This window comes from Chiloscyllium plagiosum, chromosome 23 (genome assembly GCF_004010195.1).
Source record: "Chiloscyllium plagiosum isolate BGI_BamShark_2017 chromosome 23, ASM401019v2, whole genome shotgun sequence".
Lineage (NCBI taxonomy): Eukaryota > Metazoa > Chordata > Chondrichthyes > Orectolobiformes > Hemiscylliidae > Chiloscyllium > Chiloscyllium plagiosum.
Window position 1 is genome coordinate 43,943,631 of NC_057732.1, and position 14,880 is coordinate 43,958,510.

Sequence of the window (14,880 nt, forward strand, 5' to 3'; positions counted from 1 at the left end):
TGTCCCCGTGTGTTAGCCATCACCATACAGGTGAAAGGCTCTCACGGTCCATCCAACCTAACCTTCTGATTATCTTATATGTCTCAATTAAGTCACCTCTCAACATTCTTCCCTCCAAAGTCCCTCAGCCTTTCCTCATACCAGACTAAATCCTCAGAACCCTCTCCAGAGCTTCCACATCCTTCCTGTGATGCGGTGACCAAAACTGTATACAATACTGCAAGTCCGACCACACCAGAGTTTTGTACAGCTGTAGCATGACCTCATGTCTCCGAAACTCAAACCTTCTACTAATAAAAGCTAACACACCTTGTACCTTCTTCTCAACCCTAAGCAACCTGGGTGGCAATTTTCAGGGATCTATGTGCATGGATACAGTGCAATGAAATGATCCACTGAAGCAAACATTTGGTAAATCCTCCAAACAACTAGCAATAATTTAGGACACACATAAAAATGGGTTGTCTCCATTGCCTCACCCAAACTTGAAATGACACAGACTTGTACAGTAAGGCATAGGAATCTCCCTGCTCATCCACACTACCAAGAATCTTACCATTAGCAGAGTACTGTTTATTCCTATTGCTCCTTCCAAAGTGAATCACCTCATACTTTTCCAAATTAAACTCCCATTTGCTATCTCTCAGCCCAGCTCTGCAGCTTATCTGTCCTTCGGTAACCTGTGGCATCCTTCTACACGATCCACAACTCTACAGACTTTAGTGTCATCCACAAATTTAGTAACCCATCCTTCTATGCCCTTATTCAGGTCATTTTTAAAAAATGACCACCAGTTACCCCAAATCACATCCTTGCAGTATACCACTAGTAACTGAACTCCAGGATGATCATTTCCCATCACCCACCACCTCCTGTCTGCTGACAGCTCGCCAATTTCTGATCCAAATTGCTAAATCACCCACAATCCCATGCCTCCATATTTTCAGCAATAGCCTACCATGGGGAACCTTATCAAACACCTTACTGAAATCCATATATACAACATCAACCGCTTTACCTTCATCCACTTGTTTGGTCACCTTCTCAAAGAAGTCAATAAGGTTTGTGAGGCACAACCTACCCTTCACAAAACCGTGTTCACAACCCCAATCAAATTATTCCTCCAAATGATTATAAATCCTGCCTAATAAAACTTTTTCCAACATTCTAACCACAACCGAAGTAAGGCTCACTGGTCTATAATTACCAGTATTGTCTCTACTCCCCCTTCTTGAACAAGGGAACACATTTGCTATCCTCCAGTCTTCTGGCATTATTCCTGTAGACATTGATGACAAAGATCAAAAGAAAAAAGCTCTGCAATCTCCTCCCTGGCTTCCCAGAGAATCCTAGGATAATTTCCATCCCACCCAGAAGACTTACCTATTTTTACACTTTCCAGAATTGCTGACACCTCCTCCTTGTGAACCTCAATCCCATCTAGTCGAGCAGCCTGTATCTCAGCATTCTCATCACCGTTGTGTTTTTCCAGGGTGAATACGAACAAAAATTATTTAGCGCTTCCCTTCTCTCCTCTGACTCAATGCACAACTTCCCACTGCTATCCTTGATTGGTCTTAATCTTACTCGAGTCCTTCTTTTATTCCTGATATGCCAATAGAAAGCTTTAGGGTTTTTCTTGATCCTATCCGCCAACGACTTCTCATGTTCCCTCCTGGCTCTTCTGAAGTCTTTCTTCAGCTCTTTCCTGGCTAACCTATACCTCTTAAGCGCCCTGAGCCTTCACATCTCATCCTAACATAAGCTGCCTTCTTCGTCTTGACAAGAGATTCAACTTCCTTAGTAAACCATGACTTCTGCACTCAACAACTTCCTCTCTGCCTGGCAGGTATACACATATCAAGGACCTGCAGTAGCTGTTCGTCAAATAAGCTTCACATTTCAATTGTGCCCAAACCCTGCAATCTCCTTCCCCATCCTACATCTTGCGTAACGCATCATAATTGCCTTTCCCCCAGCTATAACTTTTTCCCTGCGGTATATACCTATCCCTTCCCATTGCTAAAGTACGCATAAGCAAATTGTGGTCACTATCACCAAAATGCTCATCTAACACATGGGTTCATGACCCAGTACCAAATCTAATGAGGCCTTGCCCCTTGTTGGCCTGTTTACACATGCATCAGGAAACCCTTCTATACACACTGGACAAAAATAAAAATGACCCATCTCAACTACTTGAAATATAGTATTTCCAGTCAATATTTGCAAAATTGAAGTCGCCCATAACAACTACCCTGTTGCTGTTGCTCCTATCTAATATCATCTTTGCTATCCTTTCCTCTACATCTCCGGAACTATTCCGAGGCCGATAGAAAACTCCCAGACTGACAGCTCCTTTCCTGTTTCTAACCTCAGCCCATACTACCTCAGTAGACCAGTCTTCAAAACGTCCTTTCTGCCACGGTGATACAGTCCTTGACTAACAATGCTTTCCCCTCCACCCTTTACCATCTTCTCTGATCTCACTGAAACATCTAAATCCCAGAACCTGCAACAACCATTCCTTTCCCTGCTCAACCCATGTCTCTGAAATGGCCACAACATTCAAATCTCAGGTACCAACCCATGCTGCAAGTTCACCCACTTTATTCTGGATGCTCCTGGCATTGAAGTAGAAACGCTTCAAATCAACTTGTTGCTTGTTGGTGCTCTAATGAGACCTTGAATACCCTACTACTTCGGACCTCGCTATTCTCAACCTCCTGCATACTCGAACTACAATTTGGGTTCCCATCCCCTGCTGAATCAGTTTAAATCCACCCAGAGAGCATTAGCAAATTTCCCCTCAGAATATTGGTACCCTTCTGGTTCAGGTGAAGACCATCCTGTTTGTAGAGGTAACTGCCTCCAACTCGTATGGAATTGGAGGCAGATAATAAGCAGTTATGAGAAAGGGGACTTGGAATTGTGCATACTTGTAGTTTAATGCTCACTTTTAGAGTTAAAAATAAATTTATGTAATTTTCTTTCAGTAGTGGAATTTGGGAGTTCTCTGACACTTATTTTAACAGATTATGAGGTGAGATGAGCTTTTCTGGCTCTTTGATTTAAGAGAGGGTTCACCTCTCGGTCATAAACTTTTGCAGATGCTATTCTTAGTCTTAAAGCATAAAAATTATGACATGCCAATAAGCCCTAGGACCAAAATGTAAACTACATGACTAACTACCACACGCGATACAGCAGAAACAACCCAGACTGCATACATTGCTCCGTGACTAAAAACTGTGTTCAAACCTGGGAATAAACTTATTTGAGATTTTCAAGAAAACTGATTCCAAGTACTGTGTTACTTACAAAAAACAGAAGTGTGGAGATGACATCTACACCAGAACCACACAAAAAAAAATTGCTGCACCAGCAATACTGCTGAATTTCTACAAAGACAAAATGTGCCAGCTACAGTCAAAAACAACTCAGCGATGAGTTTAAAAAATTGAAACAGCTCCCTTACATTGATAACATCTGCACAAGGCAGAGAGCACGAGAACGGTGACAACCAAATTCCCAAGCATAAATTGGAAGGCCACAGACATCTTATCCCAATGTACGCTTTTTAACCTATAAATCTAGCTTTGCTTTTTAGATTTACCTGTTGCTGGACAAGCCAGCAATAAAAATGGTAAAAATGATTAGAAACAAGAGCCTGAACAGAGTTATACTGAACTGAGGATAAGAGACAGTCTGCTCATTGAAGGGAAAAACCGGAAAAATCATTTTGCTGCAAAAATACGCTTCAGAATTTACCATTTAATCTCATATTCAACAGCCAAAAGAATCAATTGATCACGGTCATCAAGCACTAAGTGTAATGAGTGATTTTTTGGAGACTGAGCTGAGTGTTATAATCGCACTAAGTTATATTTTGAAGAAGGCAGATTTAATACAATAAGATACTTGAAAGGTGAAGATGAATTCCAACAATTGACCATTCCAAAAGGTGAATGTGCATATACAAGAGAAGATTAGACTAAGGTGAATGATATGAAACAATGGCATAATCCCTTGTGTGTATCTACACTCTGATTGTTATAGGAAAAAGGTGAGGACTGCAGATGCTGAAGATTAAAGTCAAGAGTGTGACCCTTCCTGATGAAGGGCTTGTGCCCAAAACGTCGATTGTCCTGCTCCTCTGATACTGCCTGACCTGCTGTGTTTTTCTTGCACCACACTCTCAACAGCCTTATTACATGAATTTGGAGAAGGGGGGGGAAGAGAGAGAGGGAGAGCAACAACCGGTGTTGAGTTTAATCCAAGGATCACCATGCCTCAGGCAAGAGGTGAAGTTGAGAAGGTTCGACCTTCACAGTGACTTCAGCCAATGCTGGAATTTAACATGTGCTGTTGGTATCACACTGCACCACAAACCAACCATTCAGCTTATTTGACAGGAGGACCAGTAGTATAGAATCAAATCACTAACAATCACTGCCAGGAGAAAAACATATCTTAACAGTCCAGACAAATCAAGAAAGTAAATACAGGGTACATCTCAGGAAGAGCTAGGAGTGTGCATCACAGGAGACGGAAAGCCAGTTGCACTTGTATTCAAAAGTCTATTGAAAATGCAAAGTAATTGTTCAACAGAGCATGAAACATTTGCTCTAGCATTCAGGATTGCAAGAATCATACTACTCAATCTGCTACAAAAAAAACACAAGAACAACTGCCACTCACAAAGTGATCTCTAAAACTACAACAAATGGTCAATCCAAAAATGACACAGGGGACTGTGTTGGATGCAACTCTTGAGACAGGCAAATGCCATCTATCATGAGCATATGTACACACTATAGTTTCTCAACACTATGATAAATGCTTAGGATTTAATTGTTTAAGAAATATTTCCATGACTGGTGCCCATCAAATGTCATGATGTTCTTTAGCTTTTTCAAACTCCCAGTAGCATTGTATAATCATTAGAAACAAGCAGTAACCAAGCACTTCAAAAGTACTTCAGTCATATTGAGCTATAATTATAACTGCACTTAATACAAGTTTTTTTTAACTATAATTACACTGCAAAGAATTGTTTATTTGTACCAACATTCTTATTTTGAATTCATCCCACATTTTCAACTACCAGTGTGGTCTGAAAAAGTAAGTTTCATTTAAAATCATTTCAAATTTGGAAATTAAATTCAGATACTCAATGCAAAGTGGTCTAACTTAGTATTAAGTACTTAGTTTTTGAAACAAAAATCATAAAGCAGTTCCAAAGCATCGAATTCAGACAAAAAGCTAGATGTTTTGTGGTCAGTATCTCACCTTATGCCTCTCCAGTGTCTGTCCAGCATTGGTAAGGCTCAAGTCAGGACCACGATGGAATACTCTCCACTTGCCGAAATGGGTCTTGTTCCAACAACACTCAAGCAGCTCAATGCCATCCAGAAAAAAGTCCATTTGATTGGCATCCTGTCCACCACCTTCAAAAATTCACTACTTTCAACACTGATACACACCACAGGATGCAATACAACACTCACCCTGGCTCCTTAAACATTTGCAAATCTACAGCCTCTTATACCTTCCAAAGAGGGTAGATGTACAAGTCACTATTAACTGCAAAATCCCCTCAAAAATCATATACTATCTTGATTTGTAACTAAATTGCTGTTCCTTCAGTCACAAGTTCAAAATCCTGCAACTCCCTATCTAACAGCACTGTAGGTGAAGCTACACGGTGACTCAGTGGTTAGCACTGCTGCCTCACAGCACCAGGGTCCCAGGTTCGATTCCAGCCTCAGATGACTGTCTGTGTGGAGTTTGCATGTTCTCCCTTGTGTCTGCGTGGGTTACCTCCCACATCCAAAGATGTGCGGGTCAGGTGAATTGGCCATGCTAAATTGCCGATAGTGCATTAGGTCAGAGGGAAATGGGTCTGGGTGGGTTACTCTACAGAGGGTTGGTGTGGACTTCTAGTGCTGAAGGGCCTGTTTCCATACTGTAGGGAATCTAATCTACACTAGCGAGCAATTGTATAATGTATAAACAGCAACCCCAAGTTTATATGCAAAATGACATTAATAAGGAGAATGGTGAAATCAATCAATCAATCCAACTTCAAAAGCCAATGCAAATTGAACAGTTAAAGACAATGGTTGCATTGATGAAATCTGCCTCTACTAGGTGCAGTGTCACAGTCGGTGAACTGCAACGCTATTAACATGCATCGCTCCCAGTAAGGTGTGAATTAATCCAGTGCTATCTCCCATTGTCAGGTTTTTAAAGGCAAATTCTGAAATTAATGCTGAAAATTATATTTGAGGATTTAAAAAAGCGAGCAATTTGGAATAGGCACAGGATAGTACTGTGTCACCACTGTAAAACATAGAATTTATGCTCAAAGGTGATGAGCCAATGTAATAACAAAAACATTCCTGTCCTCAAATTTTGCTGGAACAATCCAGGTGTTTGAGTGAATTAACCCAAGTAATGACACAGGTCGACAGAGGAGGAAAGGATGAATCAAGTACATTTTGTCAATTAATTGTCCAACAGCACAACTCAGCATGCACTGATGGATGGACAACAGCAATAACTTTTGTATTAGGAATATACACTCAAAGTCAAAATTAAGAGGTTACAAACTAACTTTTGGTAATTTAAAAAAGATTATAGAATTAAATTAACTTTTTGCGGCAATACTTAAAAACTTGGTAACATGGCAGATTAGAAACCTTTCACCTCAGAGGCTCAGTACAAATCAATCCAAAATACTAATTAGACAAAATATTTCAAATTCAAATGAATTACTGGGCCATATTCAAATGATTCAACTAGAGAAATGGGTTTAAAAAATTCGAGCCCCATGTAAGTCATTAGCTGGGTTCACTTGGTTTCATATTGCTGCAACTGCACTCGATACACAAAAGCTATTTAGTCTGGAAAGAGAAAAGGCTATTCTACAGATAATTCAGTTGAACTACCTGAACTGAATACAAAATCATAGCACATTTTGAACCATGTACAGCACCTAGACTATTCCTATTAGACTATTATAACTAAATATTAAAACAAATTTTTCTCATTTTGAAGGGGTGATTCAGCTTCAACTTATTCACTCTCCAGATTGATTTGCTTCAGGTCAAACTCTCTGCATAATATGGTAAGTTTGTAGTACAGCACTGGAAACTTCGCATTCCGTTTGCTTCGGTCAACAGATGTGCTCCAAATGAAAATTTACTAACTATAGGGGAACCTTGATTATCCAAATGTGATAGGCGGGCACTATTTCGTTCAGATAATCAATTATTCGGTTAATCGAGTAGATGCCTTTCCTCTGGGGCTCAGAAATGTTAAAGTCTACACCCTGCTGAAGGAGACGGCAGCCCCCCGATCCACCCACAGCACCGCCCCAACCCCGTGCAACACCGCCCCCATCATCTTTGATGTAATGTTTCCATCGGGATCTGGAAGCCTCCTTTGGATAATCCAATTTTCGGATAATTGGGATTCAGATAAGCGAGGTTCCTCTGCACGTGGGAAAATGTTCAGCTGATCCTGCTCCTGTGCTGTCAAAATGTTTTCTCATGTTAAATACATGAGAAACTTCACCATCATCCCTTTGTTTTGTAATCAATCTTGCCTTCTACATTAAAGATAGTCTTTTGTGTTCTTTCCTCTCCTCCCACAGGTTCCTTGTCTATATAATTCCTTAAAATCTGTTACAGCTGTAACACTTGCCAGGTCTGATCAAAGATTACCACTCTATAACATGAACTCTGTTTCCTTTTTTGTGGATACAGCTTCATCTTAGTAATCTGGACTTGAATGCTTGCATTCCATATCTGATATCCATAGGATTTGCCAGTCTTAGCACATAATTTCAAGCTGCTTTTAGAATATCAAAAAAAGGGTTAGAGTTATTTATCACATCAACCTCCCACTTACAAATTAACCAAAATATTCCACTTCCAGACAAGCTGGTCAGTTGGCTAGATTCTTTTCTCTCCTATTTCATGTACAAGAACATCAGAAAATCAGATTTCCAAGTCTCCACACCCTGACAAAAGATGCATCATTAACATCAGGTCCAATTGCAGCAAATGCAAACAAAGGAATTTAATAGATTGCAGGTGTTTCTCTTATGCATTCTAACAGACAATTAAGTTTCCCAACTGAATCAGAAGTTTGAGGCTTCAAGTCTCACACAAAACCCAAGTGTAACAGCTAGAATGACTTTTTAAGCTGTGAAGGCAAACTATATTTCTAATGGTGCTATCTTTAAGATCACTACTTAAAGTGAGGACCCTGTTCAGTTCAGAACAAAATTGCAGATGAGGGCAACAATGATCTCTCCACATGCCCCTCTGGGGTTATTCTGCACGTTGAGAAGATCTTGATATAATTACCTCTTCAAACCATATTATTTGGTGACAAAGCTTCAAGGTATCCCAAGTAAATAATGTGTCCTTCACAGCAAATGCGAAGAAATAAATATGCACAAATTTGAGTCAGAGTGTCTTTTGGTCGATTGCAACATCTACTCCACTTTCCTCTCATCATATTCTTGATCAGAATTTTACAACTGTCAAACCTTCATCTCCTGAAGTCACTTTTTCATCCAACAAACATCAGGTTTTAAAAATCTCATCTTGCCAATGTGATGTGCTCACGAAATAGGACTTTGATGTAGTGATACATCTTGTACTCCACATTCTTGGTGGTAGGTATTCTGTACTCTGGATCTTATAATATTTTGATTCTCAAATAAAACAATATTCGAGTGCACTTGAGCAAGTTTTCAGATATGGAATAACATTTTATTTCAAATTTCTTTTTGAGCTAACCATATGGTAGCTAATTCAATTAGGTTTTTTTTAAAAGAAAAGAATTAATATTGGACATACTACTCTGCACCTACTGGATGACAGTTTGTGTGCATTTTGGACATAGATTGGAGCTATTCTTGATGTTGAGCTAAATGAGCACAACAGAATTACTAGTACAAATGAAATACCAAACCACTCCTGGCAACAGGGACATTTGGGAAGATTCTTCAGCAGCATTTAGCTTTTTCCAAGCAGTGCCACTTGTTTGAACAGTGCTGTCATATGTATTTCCAACACAGTATAACAACCACCACCACCACATGCTTACCTCAAGAATAGCATGTTAACAATAATCTAATAGTTTGCGATTTGGAGATTTGTAGCTCAGGTTATGGATCAGGTTGTAAGTTTGCTCACTGAGCTGACAGGTTTGTTCTCAGACATTTTGTCACAATGCTAGGTAACATAATCAATGAGCCTCCAATGAAGCGCTGGTGTTCTGTCCCACTTGCTATTTCTATGTCTTGGTCGGTTGTGGCGGGTGATATCACTTTCAGTTCTTTTTTCTGAAAAGGTTGGTAAATGGGGTGCAAATCAATAGGTTTGTTGATGGAGCTCAAGTTTGAATGCCAGGCCTCGAGGATTTCCCGTGGGTGTCTTTGTTTAGCCTGTCCCAGGATGGATGTATTCTCCCATTCGAACAAGTGTCCCTCTTTATCTGTGTGTATGGATACTAGTAATAGGTGGTCATGTCTTTTGGTGGCTAGTTGGTGCTCATGTATCCTGGTGGCAAGTTTCCTGCTGGTCTGTCCAATGTATTGTTTAGTGCAGTCCTTGCAGAATATTTTGTAAATGACATTCATTCTGCTGTTTGTTGGTAGGGGGTCTTTTAAATTCATCAGGAGCTGTTTGAGTGGGGTGGTATGTGTGTGGGCTACCAAGATGCCTAGGGGCCAGAGCAGTCTGGTCATCATCTCCAATATGTCCTTAAATGTATGGCACAGTGGGTAAAGTGTCTGGGCATGTTGTCTTCTTGTTTAGATCTGTTGCGCAGGAATCGGCAGACTGCGTTTAATCAGGTTCCTGCTGTTCCTGAATACATTGTACAGGTGTTTTTCCTCAGCTCCTCTTCCTTCCTGGGTGCTGCAGTGTGTCATGGCTGGATCCTGGGAAGAGCTGTTTGTTCTAACCTCTACATAACTGCTTCTGCTAAAGAGTCCTGATATTGGTGATTCCATAGACGTCCCACTGATTTGTTTGTAGGTCTTGTCGTTGAAAGTGAAGTGGGTCCTGAGGCAGCAAAATGAATGTCATATACAAAATGCCCTGCAAGAACTGCAACAAACATGACATTGGACAGACCAGCAGAAAGCTAGCCACCAAAAGACATGACCACCTATCACTAGTATCCATACACAAAGACGAAGGAGGACAGTTTGACTAGGACAATAGCCTCTGTTCCGCGACAGGCTAAACAAGGACATGCACGGGAATTCCTAGAGGCTTGGCATTCAAACCAGCAGTCCATCAACAAACCTATTGATTTGGACCCCATTAACCAACCTCTCAGCAAAGAAGAACCAGAAGTGATATCACCCATTACAACAGACCAAGACACACAAATAGCAAGTTGAAGAGAACACTGGCACTTCATCGGAGGCTCACTGATTATGTTGCCTAGCATGGTGATGAAACATCTGAGAACAAATCTACCAGCTCAGCGAGCAAACTTACAACCTAATCTAATGGTACAAATTTAACACTAGAGCAATTTCTCTAAACCTACACAAAGGTTCTCATATTGTCATTGTTCTGATCAGATTTTGTCAAAAGCAAAATGACTATGACTTTTAAAGTGATTGCTCCACAAATTCAGTGGGCATGAAGCTCTTTGGGGCATCTCTGATGTGAACAAGTCCTGACATAAATGCAAGCTTTTATTATTTACAATTATTTGATTACAATGTGGAAGGTTTCCAACAAAGCTTTGTATAAGAGCAGTACAGATTTCAAATCCAGTTACAATACCAGCATGAAATGATAATGACAGGACAAATCGTTGGAAATATACATCATCTCTACAGAGAATTGTAGATAGCCCATAAATCTATGAGGAAGGCTCCAACAGTAATATTATACTTTCTTTCCCTTTCAAACACTTGCAGCAAGTCTGATAACCAAGAAAATAAACATTTGCATCAACTAGTTTTCAGAACCACATTACCTCTGTTAGATCACACTACCATATCAATAATGTGTGAGATGGTAGCATTCTTACCCAAGTTAGAGGATTGGAGTGGGAACTTGAATCTACAGGAGGTTAATGCATTAGTTAAGGTTTATATGCTGCTGGGCAGAACTGAGGGGGTGTTATATTGTTGAAGATGCTATCGTTCAGGAGAGATATTAAACCCAGGAGTAGCCTTAGGAAATAAAAGTATCACTTGGCACTGATTTTTAGGAATAGAGGAGTTCCCTCCATTGTTCTTGCTAATAGATGTGCTTCGAATCAGCATCACTAAAACTGTTTGTTTGGTCCTTATCATATGGATGTTTGAGAGAACTCACTGCAAATTGAATATCAATTCCCTTCAAATAAAACACTTCAGAAGTACATCAGTGGCTGTAATGCACTTTGACATATCCTAATTCTAAATGGCACTCTGTCTAACATAATTGCAAGTGTTTTGCAATTACAATATGTCACTTTAATGAGGAATCTCAAAATAAACACCATTTCATCAAAACAAATACCAAAAACACAGCTATCTTCTCAAGCAGTATATCGGGTGGTTCGATGGTTTCAGACATGGCTGCTAAATTCAATGCATAATCTAAAATCTCTTCCACACACAGGGCAAGTGATGCTTCAAGGGTTGAGTGGATGAGTTGTTTGAAGTTGTGCGTTCTCCTCCAAACTTCAATTGTCAATTTTGAAGAAGTCTCTTGATGCGTCCAGTGTGCTCCAACTGAGCATTTTCCATTTTGGTCAGTCACAAGTTGGGATTTCCCGACAAGTCAGTGGATAAGTACGATATCTTCAAGGATGTTGACAGAATGTTTTAAAGTATTGCTGCTAAAGCAGCAGAGTAGAGCAAAATAGAAATTGTTACCAAAGCTGCTGAGTTTTGACAGCAATTTGTTTCTGATTTCGAGCATTCACAATTCTTTAGTGTTTTGTTCAGAGTATAGCAGATGCTTCTTGGTATCAAGCAAACCAAAGACATATCCCATTTAGCATAGGGCGTTTAAAGTTGTTAGCACTTTGATCTGGGCAAGATGACTTGCAAGAAAAGAGTGGATCCATGTTTAAAAAAAATCCAAGCTGGAAATGCAGGCTGTAACTCTGACAATGGCTTCAATTCGAACCTGCTTAACAGTTAGTACTCAATTTGGCTATTAGAGAACATTCCAGAACTACCATTCAACTAATAAGCCTTTGAAACAAAAACACAAAAGATGTACAGCAATGAAACTTACTATGATGTAAACCTAAAAAGTTGAACAGTGGTTTCTAAATAAATAAAACAGAAATTACTCAATGCCTGTAAATGTTTAAAATCTGCATTTGACAGAGAAATGCTAGTTTTATTTATTTAAAAAGTTGTATGCCCAGCATTCCCAAATATTTGAAGTGGCTGGTACTATTTGCAGGTAGTTGACACATTGCAAAGATCATATGTAAACAATCATATCAACTTCAACATTGGTTTGGAAGAGAGAGGGGGAAGAATTTTGCAACAGCCACTGAAAGGAACTGATTAAGAACACAATTAAAATGAAGTAGTTACAATTACTCCCAAGACTGAAAATTGTTTTTCTTTTAAGCCCAATACCACGGACAGGCGTTGGGAAATAGCAGCTTTCAAACCCCAAAATCAAAAGGCTAATGACTCAAATTCATAATAACTACCTACGCAGTGACATCCCCTTCGCTGTTTAAGTGACAAGTTTCCAAATACTGTCGCTACAGAAATCAGACCGCATCTCACCTGTGCTGAGCACATTGAAACAATAGGTGAAAACCAGCTTGCTAATGAGAGTATGGTTTGTTATTTGTAAAGAAACGCCTGTTGCTTTGCATCAGAGACCGTTACAGAAGCATCTGAGAAAAATTAAGCGGGGAAGGAAAGGGGCGGTGAACAAGCAAAACTGGGCAGAAACTCCACTATTATCGGAAAATTAAGGTTTGCTGAATTTATTGCGGGTCAAGTGCAGCTGTACATAAATCCGAGGGTGCAGAGAAAACACAAAAACAAAATACAGCCCGCAAACCACATCAAAAAAAAATCACCAGCTGCAAATCAAACTTCACCTTCAAACAAAGTAAATTAGCTCCGGCCCAGAATTATAGAATTTAAAAGCCTACACAAACGACCAGCCGAGCCCGGGGGCGGGCCAGGTGAAGCCCAGCGCCGCCTGCAGTTTACGCGAGGCCGAGGCTTCACCGGCTCAGACCAGGCCCCAGCCGGCAGCGACGGCCGAACAACAAAAGATCGCTCGGCAAAGCGGACAAGGAGAGCCGAGACATGCAAGAATAGAAATACCACAGCAACGATTACTCACTCGGGGACGTAGATGGAGGAATAGCTGGACCACTTATAAACGCTGTAAGTCAGCGCCCGGCACTCGGGCAACACCGCCGCCATCTTAGGGCAGCAGCTGGGGCTGGGCACCACGTGACCCGGGAGGAGGAGACCACCCAACACACACATTCATATACCCCCGCCCCACTGCAGATACACCCTCATTGTGTATACACCCTCACTGTATATACTACCACTGCAGATACACCCTCACTGTATATACACTCTCACTGCAGATACACCCTCACTGTAGAGACTACCACTGCAGATACACCCTCACTGTAGAGGCTACCACTGCAGATACACCCTCACTGTACATACCACCATGCAGATACACCCTCACTGCAGATACGCCCTCACTGTGTATACACTCTCACTGCAGATACACCCTCACTGTATATACTCTCACTGCAGATATACCCTCACTGTGTATACACTCTCACTGCAGATATGCCCTCACTGTGTATACACCCTCCCTGTATATACTACCACTGCAGAGACACCCTCACTGCAGATATACCCTCACTGTATATACTCTCATTACAGATACACCCTCACTGTGTATACACCCTCACTGCAGATACACCCTCATAGTATATACTCCCACTACAGAAACACCCTCACTGTGTATACACTCTCACTGCAGATATGCCCTCACTGTACATACTACCACTGCAGATACACCCTCCCTGTGTATTCACTCTCACTGCAGATACACCCTCACTGTATATACTACCATGCAGATACACCCTCACTGTGTATACCCCCTCACTGCAGATACACCCTCACTGTATATACTACCACTGCAGATACACCCTCACTGTGTATACACCCTCACTGCAGATACACCCACACTGTATATACTACCACTGCAGATACATCCTCACTGTGTATACACTCTCACTGCAGATACACCATCACTGTGTATGCACCCTCACTGCAGATTCACCCTCACTGTATATACTCTCACTGCAGATACACCCTCACTGTGTATAGACCCTCACTGCAGATATACCCTCAAAGTATATACTCTCACTGCAGATACACCCTCACTGTGTATACTCTCACTGCAGATACACCCTCACTGTATATACTCTCACTGCAGATACACCCTCACTGTGTATACACTCTCACTGCAGATACACCCTCACTGTATATACTACAACTGCAGATACACCCTCACTGTATATACATCTTCACTGCAGATTCACCCTCACTGTATATACTCTCACTGCAGATACACCCTCACTGTGTATACACCCTCACTGTATATACTACCACTGCAGATACACCCTCACTGTATATACTCTCACTATGTATACACCCTCACTATATATGATCCCACTGCAGATACACCCTCACTGTGTATACACTCTCGCTGCAGCTACACCCTCACTGTATATACTACCTCACTGCAGATACACCCTCACTGTGTATACACTCTCACTGCAGATACACCCTCACTGTGTATACACTCTCACTGCAGATACACCCTC

The 14,880-nt window shown here is 40.9% G+C and overlaps 1 protein-coding gene across 1 annotated transcript in view; it reads right to left on the minus strand.

The window, feature by feature from the left end:
* mkln1 (muskelin 1, intracellular mediator containing kelch motifs) overlaps positions 1-13,499 on the minus strand; it is a 108,255-nt gene extending 94,756 nt beyond the window's left edge. Inside the window, exon 1 of the mRNA XM_043713224.1 lies at positions 13,365-13,499. Coding sequence (XP_043569159.1) covers positions 13,365-13,447 — 83 coding nt within the window. The 5' untranslated portion in view covers positions 13,448-13,499. The remainder of the gene's footprint in view (positions 1-13,364) is intronic.
* Between the last annotated feature and the right edge of the window lie 1,381 nt (positions 13,500-14,880).